Source organism: Nuphar pumila, chromosome 7, assembly GCF_984573655.1.
Source record: "Nuphar pumila chromosome 7, dmNupPumi1.hap1.1, whole genome shotgun sequence".
Classification (NCBI taxonomy): Eukaryota; Viridiplantae; Streptophyta; class Magnoliopsida; order Nymphaeales; family Nymphaeaceae; genus Nuphar; species Nuphar pumila.
The window spans coordinates 125635796-125656558 of NC_143255.1; the positions used below are offsets into that span (position 1 = coordinate 125635796).

Below are 20763 nucleotides of genomic sequence, written 5' to 3' on the forward strand. Positions count from 1 at the left end.
ACCGAATAAAAAGACTCCACCAAGGCAAAGAAAGAGACGAATGTATGTCCATCTGAGTCATCAAGTGCTAGTGAATAAACATATTATGTGATTTGTGTATCCCGATAATTCCATGTTGTAATTCTATCATTCTTTGTTGTAATTATATAATTCTTTCATTAATAAGTGTAACACAAAAGTGCCACTGGAAAATTGACAAGACTACATAAACTTAAGTTTGAAAATTCGTACAAGTTTTCTTTACTTATGTATTCCAAACGTTACAACGATATGTACTATGTAGGGTGCAATTTCTACTATGATTTGAATGTTTGAAGCAACGATTTGTACGTTTGAAGTAACAACGATTTATGAAGTTACCATGATTTTTACTTACGTTTGCTAAATCGTATAGCAATTACTGGCTTAGGCTTTATTATGTATCGCAATTGTTGTAGTAGTGATTACTCTGTATAGCGATTACTATGTATAGTGATTATGAACTTACCATGATTTGTACTTACATTTGCTAAACTGTATAGCGATTACTAGTTTAGGGTTTATTATTTATAGTGATTCTTTTGATAGTGATTACTTAGTATAGCGATTAATAGGTATAATGATTATGAAGTTACCATGATTTATACTTACATTTGCTAAATCGTATAGCGATTACTAATTTTGAGTTTATTATATATAGTGATTCATGTAATAGAGATTACTAGGTATAGCGATTATAAAGTTACCATTATTTGTACTTAGGTTTGCTCAATCGTTAAGCGATTACTGGTTTAGGGTTTATTATTTATTGTGTTTCGTTTAAGTGCAAAGAACGTCACATAACATTAGTTTAGTGTTTAGGGTCTAGAGTTTAGGGAAACGTCATCTCATACACTAATGATGTTATGCGATTATTCATTTACACGTACTAACGTCGTTTAGATGATACTAGCAAATGAAACAACATCTTTTAATTAATGTGCAATGTAATTCATTTATTTATTATATTCTTTGGGCATGATTTTTTAAAATGGGCAGGACGTAAAACGGCGTGAAGACAAGACGTTTCCTTTAAGAGCAAGGAACAAGCGGCGTTTCATTTAAAGAACTGGTGCCTTTTTTATAACCTGCTTCATGAGCAACGAACAGAAAAATCAACGTTTCCTTTAACCTCCTTCATCACAAAAGCTGTATCGATGTTGAAGGACGTTGTGATTCAGTCGAACGTCCATAAAAAAGTACATTCAATTCCTTTAACCTGCTTTGTCTTTTTTATGTCGTATATTCAATTTATTTTGTGTATTGTAGAAAGGAATTGCAATATAATGCTACAGTTTGTTTACTGAATATTCAGTTAATTTCAGTGCAACATCCACAAAACAAGGTGCTAGAAAACTCAACAAAGTGCTCGAAGAGAACATCGATCAGATGCAAGATGAATTTGCAGAAGAAAACACTATCAGTAATTTTGTATGTATGAAACCACTATCAGTTATACATTTACGTATGCCATGGGTATGTATATTAACAAGTGCATATTTGTTATAAACAGACTATACACGATTTTGTCATGTATATTCAAAGCAAGGGAGCAACCATACCGATCTGTATTGTCATCCCTTATTTTATGGTATATCAATTATCTTATATGTTTATTTTCTTTTTTGATTTACTAATGTACCTTCATATTTTAAACTTACTATTATTACTGTTTCGTTTAACAAAGTATCGTTCGCCGAATGCCATACGTGGCTGGATTTCTAGATGTATTACAATACTGGGGTAACGATGACCAAATGGCAGACTTTTGGTCAAATGAAAAGGTTTGCGATCATATCGATTTTCATATTGATTTAAGGTGTTGTTTTGATTCTTAATATCGATTTAAGATATTGTTTTGATTCTAAATATCGATTTTTAAGATATCAATACGAATTTTTAAATCAATTTGAGATATTGTTCTGAATCTTAATATCGATTTTATGTTGATTCTTAATATCAATTTAAGATATTATTTTGATTCTTAATATTGATTTCTATACTGATTCTTAATATCTATTTTTAAGCTATCAATAAGAATTTCCATATCGATTTAAGATACTATTCCGATTCTTAATATTGATTTCTATGTTGATTCCTAATATCGATTTAAGATATTGTTCTGAATCTTAATATCGATTTCTATGCTGATTCTTAATATCAATTTAAGATATTGTTTTGATTCTTAATATCAATTTAAGATATTATTTTGATTCTAAATATTGATTTTTAAGATATCAATAGAAATTTCTATATAGATTAAGGATGTTGTTTTGATTCTTAATATCAATTTAAGATATTGTTTTGATTCTAAATATCGATTTTTAAGATATCAATACAAATTTTTGAATCGATTTGAGATATTATTCTGAATCTTAATATCGATTTCTATGCTGATTTTTAATATTGATTTAAGATATTGTTTTGATTCTTAATATTGATTTATATGTTGATTCTTAATATTTATTTTTAAGCTATCAATATGAATTTTCATATCGATTTAAGATATTGTTCTGATTCTTAATATCGATTTCTATGCTGATTCCAAATATCGATTTAAGATGTTGTTATGAATCTTAATATCGATTTCTATATTGATTCTTAATATCAATTTAAGATATTGTTTTGATTCTAAATATCAATTTAAGATATTGTTTTGATTCTAAATATTGATTTTTAAGATATCAATAGAATTTTTCATATCGATTTAAGATGTTGTTTTGATTCTTAATATCGATTTAAGATATTGTTTTGATTCTAAATATCGATTTTTAAGATATCAATACAAATTTTCAAATCGATTTGAGATATTTTTCTGAATCTTAATATCGATTTCTATGCTAATTCTTAATATTGATTTCTATGATGATTCTTAATATCTATTTTTGAGCTATCAATAGAAATTTCCATATCGATTTAAGATATTGTTTTGATTCTTAATATCAATTTAAGATATTATTTTGATTCATAATATCGATTTATATGTTGATTCTTAACATCAATTTTTATGCCATTAATACGCATTTTCATATCAATTTTGTAAGATATTTTATAATTGATTTGCATATATTGATTCCTACATTGTGGCAATAAAAAATCATTGAGTCTTGTATATGTTGGATGTACGAAAACAATAAATATGGTTCCACAACTCCTTGGACTTTAACAGTGATGTAAACCGTGACATTGTGCATTTGGTAAGTTTTTATCTATAAGATGACCATATTTTGTACCGTCGCCTAGAATTTACTTGCTTTTGCATAAACCACAGGTTGAATTTTTCAGAGACACGTTGGGTGTCGTCATTGGCCCATGGAGGCTTCACGTCGTAGATAATGCTTCTTTATAAAATAATGGCATCGATTGTGGCATCTTTGTAATGAAGTATATTGAAGCAATATACTATAGACAAGAACCGGAATTAATCGTTGTATGTTGTACACTTAAACATGTTTTATTATTCTATATTATTGGTGACTACATTTCTATATTGGTCTGACTTTCATTTTTTTTTCTAGGATGATATACCTGGATTTCGCACAAAACTATGCAAAAAATTGATGAATTTTCTAATTGCGGAAGATACAAAAACCCAGACTACAAGGTTACCTAGAAAGCAACGAAGGACGCAATGCCCCCAAGAGTAAGAGGAAGTCATTTTAAATGTCTACATGTTCTCAAGGATAACATGAAGATGGTTGCGTTCTACTGTTGAGAGATATATATATCAATTTTTGGTTCAACATTCAATTTGTCGAACATGACAAATTTTTTGTGTACAAACATTTGTAACAGATTTTGTAGACTGTGAATACAAATTTTGTAAGGTTGTGTACAAAATTCACATTGATCCAAAAACCAAAATTATGCACCTAGCACACATGTGTTGAATACGCAAATCGCAATAATATAAATTATGCAGACACATGTTTTAAAATCATAATACAAATATCTTGCAAATCGACACTAGTAAACACATAACATCTTACAAAATGATATAATATTGCATAATATATTACAAATTGATTCTTAATATCGATTTGTATGCTTATTCTTAATATCGTTTTCTAAGCTATTAATAGGAATTTCCCTCTCATATTTTATGATATTTTATCATCGATTTGCAGATATTGCTTCCTAACACGATGTCTACTATAAATTTATAGGATATTATATCGATTTAAGATATTGCTTTGAATCTTAATATCGATTTGTATGTTGATTCTTAATATCAATTTCTAAGCTATCAATAGAAATTTTTATATCGATTTGTAAGATAAGTTATCGATTTGCAAATTTATAGGATATTATACAGACTTAAGATATTGCTATCAACAAGCATGATGTCGATTTGTTGTTTCTTTCTCTTTTTCGCCTTTTATCAGTCATTGTGTAAATCGCGATAGGATAAATCGTTTCTACCAATTTTTGTAAAATATTGTTTTGTTTGTTAATATAGATTTGTTAGCTATTATGTTGAATTGTTGTATCAATTTGTAATATATTATGCTCAATTACTGTATATCGATTTGTAAGATACTATGCATTTTTTAGTGTCGATTTTTATGATACTTGTAGTATGATTTCTATTATAGAATTACAATAAAGAATTATCGATTTACAATAAAGAATTATAGAATTACAACAAAGAATTATCGATTTACAACAAAGAATTATAGAATTACAACAAAGAATTATAGAATGCTAAACATTACAATGATTTACACTAATAAAAGTTAAATGCTACAACTATTTTGTAGCTGAAGAATCCACACACGATTCTTGTGTTCCATCCAAATTTTTTGAATTGAACTAAGCATGTCATGAAATAAATCAATATCAGACACTACATTAAGTTCAACAAGAAATACAAACATCTTTCCAAAATTGTTATATATTAAAAGACTTATAAAACTCATGCCATCGTTCCACTCAAACAGGTCAAAAGGATTGCAGGTTTCAACATTATAGTGCATGTTTGTAGGGTATTGTTGCATGTTGAAAATTACACAAGTTAGATGTTGATAAGTTGCACGTAATATAATTTACATGGGAAGCAATATACTGTATTACATATCTGTTAATGCGAAGGGCTTGGTTGCTTAGGGGTTAGTTGTTTCTTAGACATTTTATTGCCAACCAATTTTAGTGCACCCTTTGTCGCTAACGACTGTGATCAGATGCATGTTTTCTTTTGATACCCTTCGCTAGGTGAATATTTCCATCATAATCTACAATGTTTACTCCTGACTTATCAAAGATGATGTTTACGCTTCAACACAACTTCTCATAAGGGTTAAGGAAAGCATGATTTTTACCTATGTTGTTCGATCTCGTTTTCTTAGATTGGTCTTTATAAGCTGCAACAGGCTGATGGTGAATTAACTGCATTTTTTCAAGTAATTACCTTAAAACTTTTCTCATACATATATAGGCTTCTTCGCTTTTCGATGCCAAATCTGCAACATGCAAAAGTGACCTACATAGTTGTTGGTAACGGGAGGCTACGTGACACTTCTCATCGACAACAGATAGACTGACATTGTTTGTATCTAGCAGTTCAATCTTTGCTTGGCTTGTCCATCTTCGCATTAAATACGACTCAGGTATTTCTTGTATCTTCTCTTGATTAAGTATTTTTAATGCATGACGACACCAAATACCTTTGAATTTAAACATTTTGCACGTGCATTCAACTGTTTTGTTGTCAACATTATACGTAACATGTGCTTCTTTTCTTTTTGGATGCTCTTCGCCCTCCTATACAACATGATATTTATGCATATCTCTAGTTTGCATACATCCTTCTATGTTGCAATTCATGACCTGTATAACCTTCTTCTTAGTTCATTCAAATAAAGTTAGTGTATATAGATCTACAAGTCACGTCAATATTTTTATGCCCAAAGTTACAGGGCGAGTGTTGAAGCATTTCACATCTTGTTCAAGCTCATTCTGTCTAAGACCGTCTACAAATAATTTACACTGTTCCATGAAGCGAAACATTATTAAACATGAATACAAGGTTTTTTTCAGTGTAGTATGCATAGATTCAGTTTTTTGTGTGCTTATCATACCTGCACAAAAGTATTGTCTTCTATATGCCAATGCACACTTCTCTTTGTCTGCATATAAATGTTGTAACCACACACAATCTTCAAGGTCATATATCTGAATCATTTGCTCCCAATCAGAAATAAAGGTGACCTCGTCTATGCTCTCAAGTACACTTTATAAACTTTTTTATTAAACCTTGTCTTCTGATTAAAAATATGTCCCTGTTTTTTGCTGCATTTTGAAAGATATACCACAAACATAGGTGATGATGTGCATATGACCATACATGAGACACTGCAATTACAATTGTATGATCACCATTTGTAAGTACAACTCTATGGTGCTTCTCATTCATTGCCTGTGTAAATACTCTGAACAACCACTCAAAGGTTTTCTTGGTATGGTCATACAAAAAAACGTCGCCTAATATGCAACTCTGTGAGTGATGGTTCACTTCGACAAATTACGCAAATGACCACTGTTCTACATTAATATTCATTGTTGTATAAAAAACAAGCACATCATTAAAGCATTCATAATCTACTATTAACTTTGAATCTGCTCAAAACATATTCACAACATACCCATCTTCATCAAGTTGCATTGCACTAACAAAATCAGGGTCATTGCTTGAATTTCTTTGTAGGTAATCAACAAAAGAATATATTCTTACATTCTTCATGTTGTCACCATATCTCACAAAACGATACTAGAAAACACATAATATCTTACAAATCGATATACGATAATTCAACATAATATATTACAAATTAGTATACAACAATTCAGCATAATATCTTATAAATCGATATACGACAATTCAACATAATATATTACAAATCGATATTAACAACAAAAACAATATCTCACAAATCGACACTAGAAAACATATAATATCTTACAAATCGATATATGACAATTCAACATAGTATATTACAAATCGATATTAATAAACAAAACAATATCTCACAAATTGACACTAGAAAACATATAATATCTTACAAATCAATATATGATAATTCAACATAATATATTACAAATCGATATTAATAAACAAAACAATATCTCACAAATTGACACTAGAAAACATATAATATCTTACAAATCAATAAATGACAATTTAACATAATATATTATAAATCGATATTAACAAACAAAACAACATCTCACAAATCGACACTAAAAAACACATAATATCTTACAAATCGATATATGACAATTCAACATAATATATTACAAATTTATATTAGCGACCAAAACAATATCTCACAAATCGATACTAGAAAACACATAATAGCTTACAAATCGATATACGATAATTCAATATAATATATTACAAATTGATATTTAACAACCAAAACAATATCTCACAAATCAACATTAGAAAACACATATCTTACAAATCGATATACGACAATTCAACATAATACATTATAAATCGATATTAACAAACAAAACAATATCTCACAAATCGATATACATGTTACTACAACCAGGATTTGTGTTATATTGCATATACTGAGTGAATGGACGATACCGGATGGGGTAGAGGCCCTTGCTCGCATCTATAACTAAGCATTCTTGTCAACAAATCCCACCGCCTTACAAATATCTTTAAGTTTTCAACTGTCGAAACGATAAAATCTACCTGCAATAACAAAACAACGCCTTAATGACACTCACAACGACATACGTTCTTCAATAATAGCATGCTGACATGGAAATATACCCATGACACTTTAATGACACTTGTTGGAATATTTGTGCGTCATTATTTTTTTTTCATACTGCCTAACGAAGAAGAAAAGAAGACTGTAAAAAGAGATGGCCGACAAATCCCCCTATGATGCCCACCAATGATCGAACCAGTCGTTCAATTTATAGTTATCTCCACGAGGTAGGAACAAACCCGAGAATGTTTTCTATCTAACACAAGGCAGGAACAAGAAGACAACCATGCGTTGTAACACAAGCTAAAAATAAAGGCGGAACGTGCAAATCTATTTACGGAGAGTGGGAGGACATTTTTGTCCAACACATATCTATCTTACGAGAGGACATTTTCGTCAAAAGCATATCTACCTTTTTTATATGTTATTTTATTATAAAGTCATCATGGGCAACATTGACGTATGAATTATTGCGGGTCCCAAGATATTCCTTAGTACACACCAAAACACGCAAATTTGTGTTCCGAGGAGAACACACAACACCCTCTTGATTTACTGAGGTAAGTGGGGTAGAAAATTTGAACCGTCAAAAAATTGACTGATTCAATGAGTTGTAAATACCTCTTCCTTATTAGAGGAATTGATATTTGAATTTTTAGTATTGGAAGTTGGCTGATTCCCTGTCGACATTGACGCTTCCCTCCACTTCCATCTTTCAAACACAATCCAAATATGTTTTGACCTTGCCCATGTCATGTAACCATCTCTAGCACCTTCCCAGCCAGTACCCTTCTCCCAAAAAGAGCCTAAAATATATCGGTGTGAATTTTGGATTTGCTTGATTAGATTGTTTTTAAAATCAACTAGGATTTGATTCAATATTTCAGGCCTCATCCAGTTCGGATTCAAATCAAAATCCAATGTCATTGTATTTTTTTTCACATGTAAAGTGCTTGTTTTTTTAATCTTTTCCTACCTTATCCAGTACTGCACTGCTACCACATACACTTTGGTTCTGAATTCAACCCTGCTTCATGAGATGCGTTTCGGATCAGACTCAGATTCATACTCATTGTCGTATATCCGGATCAAGAATTGGATCTGAACTGATCTGGCCAATTTCCCATCTGTTCTCACCCCTGGCCTGGAACAATGGTATTTGCCAGTCACAACTCACAAATCTCGAAATTCTCACTATTTTTGAAAAATGATTTTTTAGGTAAAATCTTGAGAAAATATCGATGTAAATATATAAATACTAAAAAGTAATAATGAAAAGTAAATAATTAATTGCCAAGAAAAAGATGTTTTTATCACGATATTTTCAGGTTAAAATGTGATATTTTCAAAACAGACGATATTTTAAAATATCAGTTTTTGGGTATAATACCGTTCTCTTGAAATATCAAGATAAAATCGCGACATTCTCAAAATACCGGTTTGAATGTCACAAGGGGGTGTCAACCGGTTGGATTCCCGCTAAAATGGGTGAGTCCAAACCCAGATCCGATTAAGTGATGCATGTATCGGATCTGGATACGGTCTGACTGGATTTTTTATAAAAAAATATACCCGAATTCAATAAGAATTACATGAACCAGACTGGATTCATACATGATAAAATAATATTTTTAAGTTTTTTACATTGAAACATTGAGTCGGAACTCAGGTCGGACCCGTATAAAATTTCAAGAATCATATCCGATCCAGACCTCATGGATCCGACTCGGATAGTTAATCGGACCCCTTGTAACCAAACCCTGACCCACTACGGACTCCGATTGATACAATCCGATACGGATCGAAATCGGGATATACCCGATCCATTGACACTAAGACTACAGACTCCACCATCCGGATCCGATCCAGGTCAGGATCCGAGCGATCAGAAAGACCCAAAGAGGGCAAGCCTGCAAACCATCCCCACCTTATTCTTCTTCTTCTTCCCCGTCGCAAAGGAGAACGAGAATCGCAACCAAGCTAGGGTTATCCTCCAAAGAGGCAAACCCAAAGAACTAGGATTTCTCATATCTCTTTCTGCCAAACGCGATCTCTAGGGTTTCGATTTCCTCTCTCACCTCTGCATCAGGAAGGATAGTTTCTAGGATTTTTTTTCTCTTGTTTGGTGGGAAGATGGCTCTAGGGTTTTGCAAGAAGAGGGTTTTGGGTAGATCACTTTTGGAGGTTCCCTTCTAGGGTTAGGGTTTATTTAAGGGTTTTACTCGGAACCATGGCGACGAATACGAGCAACAGCAGCGCCACCACCACCAACCAGATGCGCCCGGTCGGGGCGTCGGCTTTGCTGGGAAATCCGGTCATGGCGCCGCCTCAATCGATGATCCCAACGCCGTCGGCGACGGTGAACCCGCCGACGATCCTTAATTCGCAGCCGGCCGGCCCCCCACCCCACTTCCAAAGCCCCTTCCAGGCCTCGTTGCAGTCCCAGTCCTTCGCCCACGCCCATGCCCAGGCGCATGCCCAGGCGCAGGCGCAGGCGCAGGCGCAGGCGCAGGCGCAGGCGCAGGCGCAGGCGCAGGCGCAGGCGCAGGCGCAGGCGCAGGCGCAGGCGCAGGCGCAGGCGCAGGCGCAGGCGCAGGCGCAGGCGCAGGCGCAGTTCCAAGCCCAGCTGCAGGCTCAAGCTCAACCCCAATCCCACCTGCAGATGCAGACCCAGTCCATCGTCCACGCCCAACAGCAGACGCAGAACCTTCCCTCGTCCTCCCCTTCCCTGTCCACTCCTGGCACGGCGAACGCGAAGAGGGGCCAGCAGAAACCGCCCACCCGCCCCACCGGCACGCCTACGAGTTCCGGCGTCGCGGCCGCCCTCAGGACAGCAGAACTCACCCCCGCCGCCCGCCGCAAGAAGAGGAAGCTCCCTGAGAAGCAGTTGCCCGACCGGGTGGCCGCCCTCCTGCCAGAGTCCGCCCTCTACACGCAGCTCCTCGAGTTCGAGAGCCGTGTGGACGCGGCGTTGTCGAGGAAGAAGATCGACATCCAGGAGTCGCTCAAGAACCCACCCTCGATGCAGCGGACGTTTCGCATATACATCTTCAATACGTTCGCGAACCAGAATCGGCCGCTCCACGAGCGCGGGCAAGCGGAGCTGCCCTCTTGGTCGCTGAAGATAATTGGGAGGATACTCGAGGAAGGAGCCGAACCAGAGTCTGCAGGCAGCATCCCGAAGCCGAATCCTTCTTACCCGAAGTTTTCTTCCTTCTTCAAGAGGATCACAGTCACCTTGGACCCCACCCTGTACCCTGAGAACCCAACAATTGTTTGGGAAAACGCTCGTTCGCCGGTCCAGCACGAAGGTTTCGAGATAAAGCGAATTGGGGATAAGGAATTCACAGTCGGGATACGGCTCGAGATGAATTACATCCCAGAGAAGTTCAAATTGTCGCCGGCATTGATGGAGCTTCTGGGCATCGAAGTCGATACTCGCCCGAGAATTCTAGCTGCTATATGGCACTATGTCAAAGCTAGGAAACTTCAGAACCCATCCGATCCCGCATTCTTCATCTGTGACATGCCTCTCCGAAAGGTCTTCAACGAAGAGAAATTGAAGTTCACGATGGTATCGCAAAAGATATCTCCGCATTTGTCGCCTCCGCAAGCTATACAATTGGAGCACAGGATCAAGCTGTCTGGAGAAATGCCTGTGGGTAGTGCAGCATATGACGTTCTGGTGGACGTCCCCTTCCCTTTGCAGAAGGAGATGTCTGCTTTCTTGGCGAACACTGAGAAGCATAAAGAAATCGAAGCGTGTGATGAGGCCATTGCTTCTGCGATCAAGAGGATCCACGAGCACCGCAAGAGGCGGGCGTTCTTTTTAGGATTTAGCCAGTCGCCTGTCGAGTTTATCAATGCGCTCATTGCATCGCAGAGTAAGGACTTGAAGCTCGTCGCTGGGGAAGCTAATCGGAATGCTGAAAAGGAGCGTCGTGCAGACTTCTACAATCAACCATGGTGAGTTTCTTCTTGTGTCTCTTTGCATTGCGCTGTTATGTTTTCGTTTGGTAATTTGTTCTGACGGTTGTGTGACAAACAGGGTTGAAGATGCTGTTATTCGCTATTTGAACCGTAAGCCTGCTGGTGGAAGCGATGCTCCAGGAACCACATGATAAATGGCTTACTGAATTACTCGTTTCTTGGATGTGAGACTCTTAGCGTTGTTGTTTTCTGGCTTCATGGGAGTAGTGCTCGTTTCACCTGTTATCTGTCTCAAATGTTTTCACTTTTTTTGTTAACCTGTTTTGTTGTTCATTAACAAATGGCAAAATCCTCTTGAGAGAATTGATTAACTAGTCCGAAAAAAAATTCCATGGAAAGGGGTTGTGTTATGTCTGATGTTAGGGCCTTAGCGGTTGTGGCATTTTCATGTTGGGATCATATTATAACTTTAACTGGATTAGTGGAAAAGTCAAGCACCAGCTCCTTGTAACTTGTATGGAGTAAATTTAGATGGTTCATTTCTTATTATGCATTAACATTTGATGTGGAGTAGATACATGATTTGTTTGATCATGAAATTCTGATTTATGGTGCAGCAGTAATGATTTTCAACTAAAATAAGGAGTTGGGTTTAGTGTTTCATCTGCAATTTTACTTTTTTGATCTTCAGTGGTTCTTAGGGTGAGTTTTATTGAGCTTGTGGGGTTACTAGATCTGTCAGATTCCTTATCACCTTGTTTTTAAGTTCCTGGTGGTCCTTCCCTTTAAAAGAAGCATCTGCCTTGGCAAGGAGGGAACTCTGTGAACTGCACCATGAAAATGTAATCCGGTACTTGAGGATCTTTTTTTTTTTTGGTTAGAAGAAATGACCAACCAGATTAGTCTTTGCATTTTCAGGAGCCATGGGTTTTAAAATTGATAAACTACAACCTAGAGCTTGTTCCATGATGAAAATAAACTCTTCTGATGGAACACCTAAGTAACCCTTTTACTAGGGCACTAGGAAACATAATCTGTAGTTATCAATCTATCATTAAGGAATTTGATTTTAGTCCTGCCATCCAGCAAGGGAAGCAACTTTTTTTTGCTGGATATACATGGTGATGCAGTTTTCGCCATCCATCTTCAGGATTGTAAGTTGGTTGAGGAAAAGCTTGATGCACAGCTAAACAGCTCGGTGATTCACTTTGAAATATGGTGGCAATGATAAATGTTTCAGTTTATTGGTCAAAATGATCACAGTGCCATAAGAATGCAAAAAAAAGGGTGCTATCATAGAATTAAACACTGACAAACTGTTAAAGCCATGCTGGACAGCATCAATAAGGCTATTTAGATTGATATTGGTGGTTACAACAATTGGTACTTTGCACATTCATGAATTAGACTCAAGACTTAGATATTTAAATGCACCAACATACTCTAGGTTGAGATAGAAACTGAACTGAATCTTTGATGGGGATAAAACGTCAGATCTGTCAATTGATTCATAGTATCTATACATATAAACAGAGTGCTGAATCCTACTTTGCCTCTTGTTACTGGGCAACAGCTCTAAATGGACGCATCCTGGTTTTGAGTTGTATGAAGATTGAGGCTTGTTGGTTTGGTGCCTGAATCCTGGAAGATGGTTATTGGGAGGAAAATGGTTCTAATGAGTTTTTCCTTAGTGTGATTCAGAAGTCCGCAAATGCCCATATTTGCAGGGTGGAAATCAAATGTGAGAAGTGGTACTGCAACTGGCATTAGGAAGTGTGCCTTTCTACGGAAGGGATAAACAAGGGTAAATTAGGAGTACTTTTATGAAGCAAAACAGGAATAAATTTGAAGTACCATCATGAAGCAAATTATAAGTATTATCATGAAGCGAAACAGGAAACTTGAGGAAGTACAGTGCATGGATTTCTGGAATTGAGCTTTTGAGGAGGCGAGTTTGGAAGCTTCTGGTACCATGCTGCAGGCCTAACATAGTTGTCTGCATTTTAGAAAGAAATGAACTACATGATACTTTTTCTTCCTGTGATGGCATAAATAAATCATGGTAACGAGTGATTCAGTCTTGTCTGCATTTTAGAAAGAAATGAACTGCATGATACTTTTTGTTCCTGTGATGGCATAGATATTCCATGGTAGCGAATGATTCAGCCATGAAGCCTATGCTTTTTATAATGTCGTTTTATGTACTTATTCATGTAGACTTTGTGGACTAAACAATAAATCATGTGTCCACGCTTTGGTGGAAATGGTTCTGAGAGAAACTGAGGGAAGTGATTTTGGTGGGAACTTGGGATTTTCTTCCTGTTTAGGAGCACCTAGTGATTCCTTAAAGGTTCCAGGCTACAAATTCTTTTGATTTCTAAACCTCATTGGGGTAAAAATTTCAACAAATACCTCATTGGAAGTTCCCAAGAGTCAAAATCCTTCACAAAGATAAAAATTGACAAAGTATCCTCCTGCATGAAGGAAAATGAAGGAACCGTTGCACGCCAATTGCTTGCCCATTTCCACCGATTTCTTTTCTGCCACAATGTGGATGGAAGCTAATGGAAAACAAAGGTTCATGGAAGCAAAAGCTGATTATTATTGTTTTGGTTCAGGTATCCTTATCATCGAAAATCGAGGACAGGGCAATGTTAGCCAATTCCAAGAATGTCCCTCAAGGAATACGGGACCATGTAAATTTACCAAACGAAATTCCATACCAAATGGGATGGCTTTTCAGTTTCTGCAAGCATGCTCTTCCCTTGTATGGCTTGTAGAAATGTACAGGTATCTTCAAATTTATGCAACCCATAACATGGTCCACGAATGAAAAATTTTCATGCCAGGGATGCGCCTTCAATCTCTTCAGTCAGATCATAAAAGAAATACAGATAAATGAGAAGCTCAAGAATCTTGTTCACTATCAAATATTTATTCATTGGTGACATTATGTGCACGTCTTCATATAGGCACCATTTCCTTTAATTATTTGCATTATTCTTATCAACATAACTAGGAATCCTATAGATTAAGCAATAAGTATCGACATAACTGGTTATGTTGATTTTGCGAATAAGTTGTTGCGGTGGTCCCTGAGAATCTCATACACTTTGTCAGGGGAAGGCAGCTTCTCACTCACAAAGGGGAGGCCGAGGAAGTCATCGAACCATGCATCAAGTCGTGGGAGATTGTCTTCTTCAACCACTTTGTCAGCAAGGATTTCCTCCATTCTTCCGATCCAGAAGGGGAGCCAACCAGCTACTATATCAACCAATCCGATCGTCTCTCCACCAAAGAATTTCTTGCCTTTCAATGCACCTTCCAGAGTCTTCAGATCCTCAATGAATCCTGCCTTGGCCTTCTCTTGCTCCTCACCTTGAGTGGAGAAATATCGGAAACTTGATGGCAAACACTAGAAAGAGGAAGAAGGAAAATCATGAAAAACTGATTCTTTTTTTCTCCTGAAGAAAAGAATGTATGAAAAGAGAAGACAAAACAGCGTGTAGTGGTGACACACCAGTCACCTACAGTAGAAAACATCACTAAAAAATAAAGAGCGATTGTGAAACCCAATTTGACATGGTAGTGAGGCAGTTTGTTTATCCTAATGGGAATCTAATCTTTTAGAAGACCTGTATGCATCACATAATTCTGTCCATGCCATGTTTGATGAGAAGCATAATGTCAAGATTTCTGTGTGTGTGTGTGGTATCAAGTTAAGAAAATTGCTCGGCCTGCACAGCACAGTTCAGACTGTTCAGTTTTTCCACATACGTGGAAACATCACTCTCTCTCTCTCACACACACACACACACACACAAACGGCTTCTCTCTGTGAACAGGCACCGGGACTTTCTTATGAACTGGGTTGTACTTCAGCAAGAGCTCGCTCTTGTTCTTCAAGTCTTCTTCTATGTATTCATACTCAATTCCTTTGAAGTTCAGTGCAATTTCTACCTTTACACCGAATGGGCTAGCCCAGAAGCTAAAAAGCCTCACCTCTCTGACCGTCTTTGATCTCTCACTCTCTCTCTCTTCTAATTGTTGAACTCTGCAACTCTGGCTAGGATGATGCTTATGGTTTTATAGAGATATTTTTAGATTGTTTGGGGCTTTAGTTTCTGCATGTAGTCATTGGTCTGAGATGATGAAACAGTTGTCAGTTTGTCTTTACATGGAAGTCAATAAAATGATGTGAGCAAGGACGTTTTCTGGATGCTTGAAAGTTTTGGCCCTTTTTTCAATCATTTGGCCAAACAGATACAAGACAAGTATGGAGTAAAATGAAACACAGAAGAATTGGTTTAATTCCCTGTTGTGAGGCGTTTGCTTCAACAAAAGTAATTTCACAAAGACCCAAAACAAATTTCTTTCATGGAGCAGTTAGGTGGTGGGCTAGTGTCACAGATCTCGCCATCATGAACTTTTAGGCAAGTCAAAATCTCACAGTAAATCAAAAATAGTTTTTTTCTCAGAACATTGCAGGAGAATTTTACCATGTGAATTTCAGAATAAGAATATGAAAGATTTAAAATTTGAAAATGTTAGTATTGGTGTCATGATGCTTTTAAATAAATGTAATATTTTGAAAATATTATACTTTTCATCTTATCAGCTTTTGAAGATACCGCAAAAAAATCATGATATTATCAAAATATCGTGGATGTTTACGAGTTTGTTGTGACTATAATTTACCAGATAATTGCAAAAGATGTTGAAAACTTGGTATCTCATCCAAATGAACTCCAAGAAATACGTTTACAAGTCGTTTTCTAGGTCCATGTTTGCAATGGACAGCAGTATTCAGCATAAAGAAAAACAGTTGGAGGGTTTTTTTGAAAAAAACTTTACACGTTGCAGCAGCATCCATGATACCTTGTTCTCAATATGACCATGCAATGTACCAATATGAACATGCAATGTACCTGTCACGGGCTAAAAGCGCAGGCCCCAATGACATGTCTCGATGTACCCCGACACCGGAACGACCTTTTAAGCATACAAAAAAAATTAAGCTTAATGTTGCTCATCAAGCGCACAAGCACAATAGCATAAGCATGCCCGCACATAATCACATAAAGAGAGCAGGGAGGCAAAAAATCATAGGAGGCAAGAAAGCATAGACTTTTATTAACAAGTTAACGAGTACAGAGGGACCTCTAAATCACCTTGTATCCGGGGGTTCTTAGGCCAAAGACCATTAAATGTACTTAAAGAAAGCAAAAGAGGCAACTACATCAAGCAACAAAAGTAAACAATCTTGGCGGTTCAGAACACTCTCCCCTATCTAAGTTGGCGTCATCCTCGGTGACAATCGTAAGTGGTACTCTTTCACAAGTTTATGGTGTTTTTTCCAAGTAGCTTCACTCTCCGATAGACCTTTCCATTGCATTGGGTACTTACATCTCACTAAGATAATTATTGAAGTTGTTGATGATGACTTCTGGTTCTCTGCCTGGGATACTGGCTGTTGAAGGTGTGCATTGCGAGATCAAAGCACACTGAGATATACTATGATGTGGGTCACTTTCATCTTCATTGAACAACTTAAGGTTGGACACATGGAAGACTTGATGCACTTGAAAGTCTATTGGCATGGGACGTCAACAATGCTCATCTCTTCATCAATCTTGCGGATCGTCAAGAGGAATATGTCTCATCCCCTCTCTTGAGACCCTTCTTTAATTGGAGTGCTGACACTAAGCGCTTATAAGGCTTCACTACAGGCGGTGCATCCATCATACAATGCTGCTTCTCATCCTCAAAACTGACAATATTTAAATAAGGCATCGACAAAACTTTATTGATTCGAAGGAACTCCATCCCTAAAATGACCCTGAAATCATTCATTGGCGCTAAAGGAAATGTGATCATTCCAGACCAGCTCAGGATTCCCACTGGTGCATCGTTGATTACTCCATAAATAGGCCTAACTTTTTAGTTGACTACCTTCATCTAACTCTCTTTATTTTTCCATTGTAGCCTTAATCGCTTCACCTCTTCAAGAGAAACAAAGTTGTGCGTGGCGTCCGTGTCAACCAATTGGTGAGTCGCCCATTCATAAGAACTTTTAAGTACATCAGCTCTTTGCTCATGGGTGGTTCGGCATCAGGTGTCACCTTCATTGTGTTCATCTACATTGCTCCAACAATCGACTATTTGCGGTGACACACCCAACTTCAACTTGGACTTCGTTCACAACTCTAGGCTCATAGTTATCTCAGTTTCCTAGACCACGATTTCTGTTGGGACAACTATTTGCCCAGTGATCATTGTGGCAATGTAACAATCCCGACGATGATAATTTCATCCTCAATGGTTGTTATTTCTCTGTTGGATATTGTGTTGTCCCTCCTATTGGTCATAATTCTGTTGATTATCACCTTGATGGTTCCCATTACCAACATTGTTCCCTCGATCATTCCTTCAATTATCCTTCCTATTGTTGCTATGATAATTCTTGAACTGTCTTCCCTGGGATGTTGTATTCAGCCTATCAATATCAACGAGCTTCTCAGCAACAACAAGTGCCGCAATAAGAATTTAAGGGTCTTGTTGATTGAGCTTCGTAGTTGGTCACCATGCAGTCCATGTATAAAGTAGAACAACTGGTCTGTGTCACCCTTGTTCACGATGTCTAAAATGAGAGAGGTGAATGCTTTAACATACTCATGAATTGACCTAGTCTGCTTCAGGGCCAACATCTTGTTGTATGCAATTCTATTCTCATTCTTGGCTAAAAAGAAGTTGTGCAGTTCCTTCTTGAGATCCACCCATGAATTTACAACAGCACACCCATGCTCAACATCACATTTGTGACGTCTCCACCAAAGCATAGGTACATTATTGCGGTGCACAAGGAATCTACACCTTTCATAATACCCCTAGCCTTGAGGTACTGGTGCATCAATTAAATAAAGTTCTCAAGATCTCTTGAGTTATGAGTGCCTTTGTACTTTGCATGCTCAGACAACTTAATATGCGACCTATCTATAAGTTCTGTTGCTCCACTAGCTGAGGTATTCCTCAACTGTTGCTCCAACTGGTCATTTTTTTGTCAGACAACATCCAATTCAGTAACCATGATGTTGAACCTTTCTAGCAGATCATCAAAATTGGTGTTAAGACTCTTCATAGAGTTTTTGTATCTAGTGGCAAGATCTTTCACAAAATCTTCCACTTTCTCTAGTGCAATCTTAATCTCTTGATCAAGCATCCTAAAAGCAATATTAATATCATTAACTAACCTTTTCATGTTGGTCACGGTCTTTGTCAACTCGACAACATCACGCACGAGAGCTGTCACACACAATATTGTTAAGTACCTATGCTTTGAGACATGAAGCACATGCCTCAGGTGCGAGACGAGCCTTCATGCCTTGAGACACAACATTGAGGTATTACTGTTTATGAGGTATGCACCTTAGTGTTTGAGGCTCACGCCTCACTCGAGGTATGTGCATTGAGGAGGAGCACATGCCTCATATACTAAAAAGGTATTCACATAAAATGGTAATGTTTCACATATTCACATAATGTGAATTATGTTAGAAAGTGTGTGCATTAAGATCAACATGCCTTTTCATTTTTCTAAAAGTCGTTTAGTCTTCCTTTTCTTACCTCTTGGTACAAGTCTCTCTCTCTCTCTCTATATATATATATATATATATATATATATTCTTAGAATTTTATGAGTTTTTGAGGTTCTCTTTTCAAGCAAACGAACCCTAATTCCAAGTTGTTTGGTTCAAACGTCCCTTGTTCATTAAATGGAGGTCTGATTTGGGGTTTTTCTTCTCGTGTTACATATTTTGCTCTTTCAATTTAAAGTTCTAATGGATGCCATTTCTATTATTTCTTATGAAAGTTGTAGATGGTTATCATGATAGTTTTTTTTTTTTTGCATTGTTTGGCCTACAAGGCATTGCATTCCAAATGATTATTGCAAATCTATTATGTTTGTAAGTTTCTCTAATATTAGAATAACTTGACCAAATATATATGCACAAGTGAAATACAAAACACTATAACCTAAACTATGACATTTTCATCTACTTCATGTGTGATTTTTTTTCTCTCAACCAGATCTTTGAAAGCTCAACATGAGGCATGCATATTTTCAATTTACTTATGAATTGAGATTTGAATAAAAACTCATGATACTATATTAATTGGGTGAGATATGTTATCCTAGTTTTGTTCTTAATCTTACTTTAAAACCAAGTTGGATCTTTTAGTTCTTAATCTTTCATATGCCTATGTGTTTGAATGTACTTTTTGTGTGTATGAATGTGATCATTTTTTACGTAAAAAAATTATATGTTCTTACAGGTTATTGTTAGTAAAATACACAATTATTTACTTATTTTTTATTTTATTATATAATTGCATGTTTTCTTATTTTGCGCTACTTGTTGTTGTGATAATTGCGCTTCAATGCTTTGATACTTAGACCTCACTTCATCGAGGCTGTAACGCATCACCTAGCTTTGATGTTTTTAACAACCTTGGTTACACAATCATCAACCATGAAATCATGTTCGGGAGGAACCTCGCTACCCGAAGAAAATTTCTGATGTTTTTTCAGAGGCATACTCAACGAAGAATGTTGAATGCTTGTCAAAAGTTTCAACAAGGCTTTTATACCAATTTGTCATGGGCTAAAAACAAAGGCTCCCGTAACGTGCCCCCGTGTACCCAACACCGAAACAACCTTTTAAACATACAATAAAAATCATGCTAAATGTTGCTCATCAAGTGCACAGGCGCAATAGCATAACCACACGTGCACACAATGACATAAAGAGAGCGGGAAGGCAAGAAAGCATAGAAGAAAGTAAAAAGTTAGAAACTTTTATTAGCAAGTTAACGAGTATAAACAAACCTTGAAATCAGGTCAGAGCTGCTTCTGATGCCTTTCATCACAATGAATGAGCTTCAAAACACAGTTTTTTTTTAAATCTTAGATGGGTCCTACAAAATTTGTCAGAATGATTGATACTCTAGATGAAGGGCATCTAGATCATACAAAATGGACGGCTAAAAACAATGCCAAAACCTTATGTTTGGGAGGCCATTCATCCTC

General features: G+C 36.5%; 2 protein-coding genes across 2 annotated transcripts; one reads left to right on the plus strand and one right to left on the minus strand.

The window, feature by feature from the left end:
- Positions 1-9664: 9664 nt before the first annotated feature.
- LOC149833379 (SWI/SNF complex component SNF12 homolog) lies at positions 9665-12252 on the plus strand. The gene is made up of 2 exons (XM_090012820.1): positions 9665-11711; positions 11794-12252. Exons 1-2 carry the CDS (start codon positions 9976-9978, stop codon positions 11864-11866), a joined length of 1809 nt encoding a protein of 602 aa, XP_089868946.1. The 5' UTR covers positions 9665-9975; the 3' UTR covers positions 11867-12252.
- A 2124-nt stretch (positions 12253-14376) lies between these two features.
- On the minus strand, positions 14377-18514 carry LOC149833380 (putative glutathione S-transferase). Its single transcript, XM_090013420.1, has 4 exons — positions 18259-18514; positions 17082-17145; positions 15636-15729; positions 14377-15090 (listed from the first exon to the last, which is right to left on the minus strand). Exons 1-4 carry the CDS (start codon positions 18512-18514, stop codon positions 14734-14736), a joined length of 771 nt encoding a protein of 256 aa, XP_089869546.1. The 3' UTR covers positions 14377-14733.
- Positions 18515-20763: the final 2249 nt, after the last annotated feature.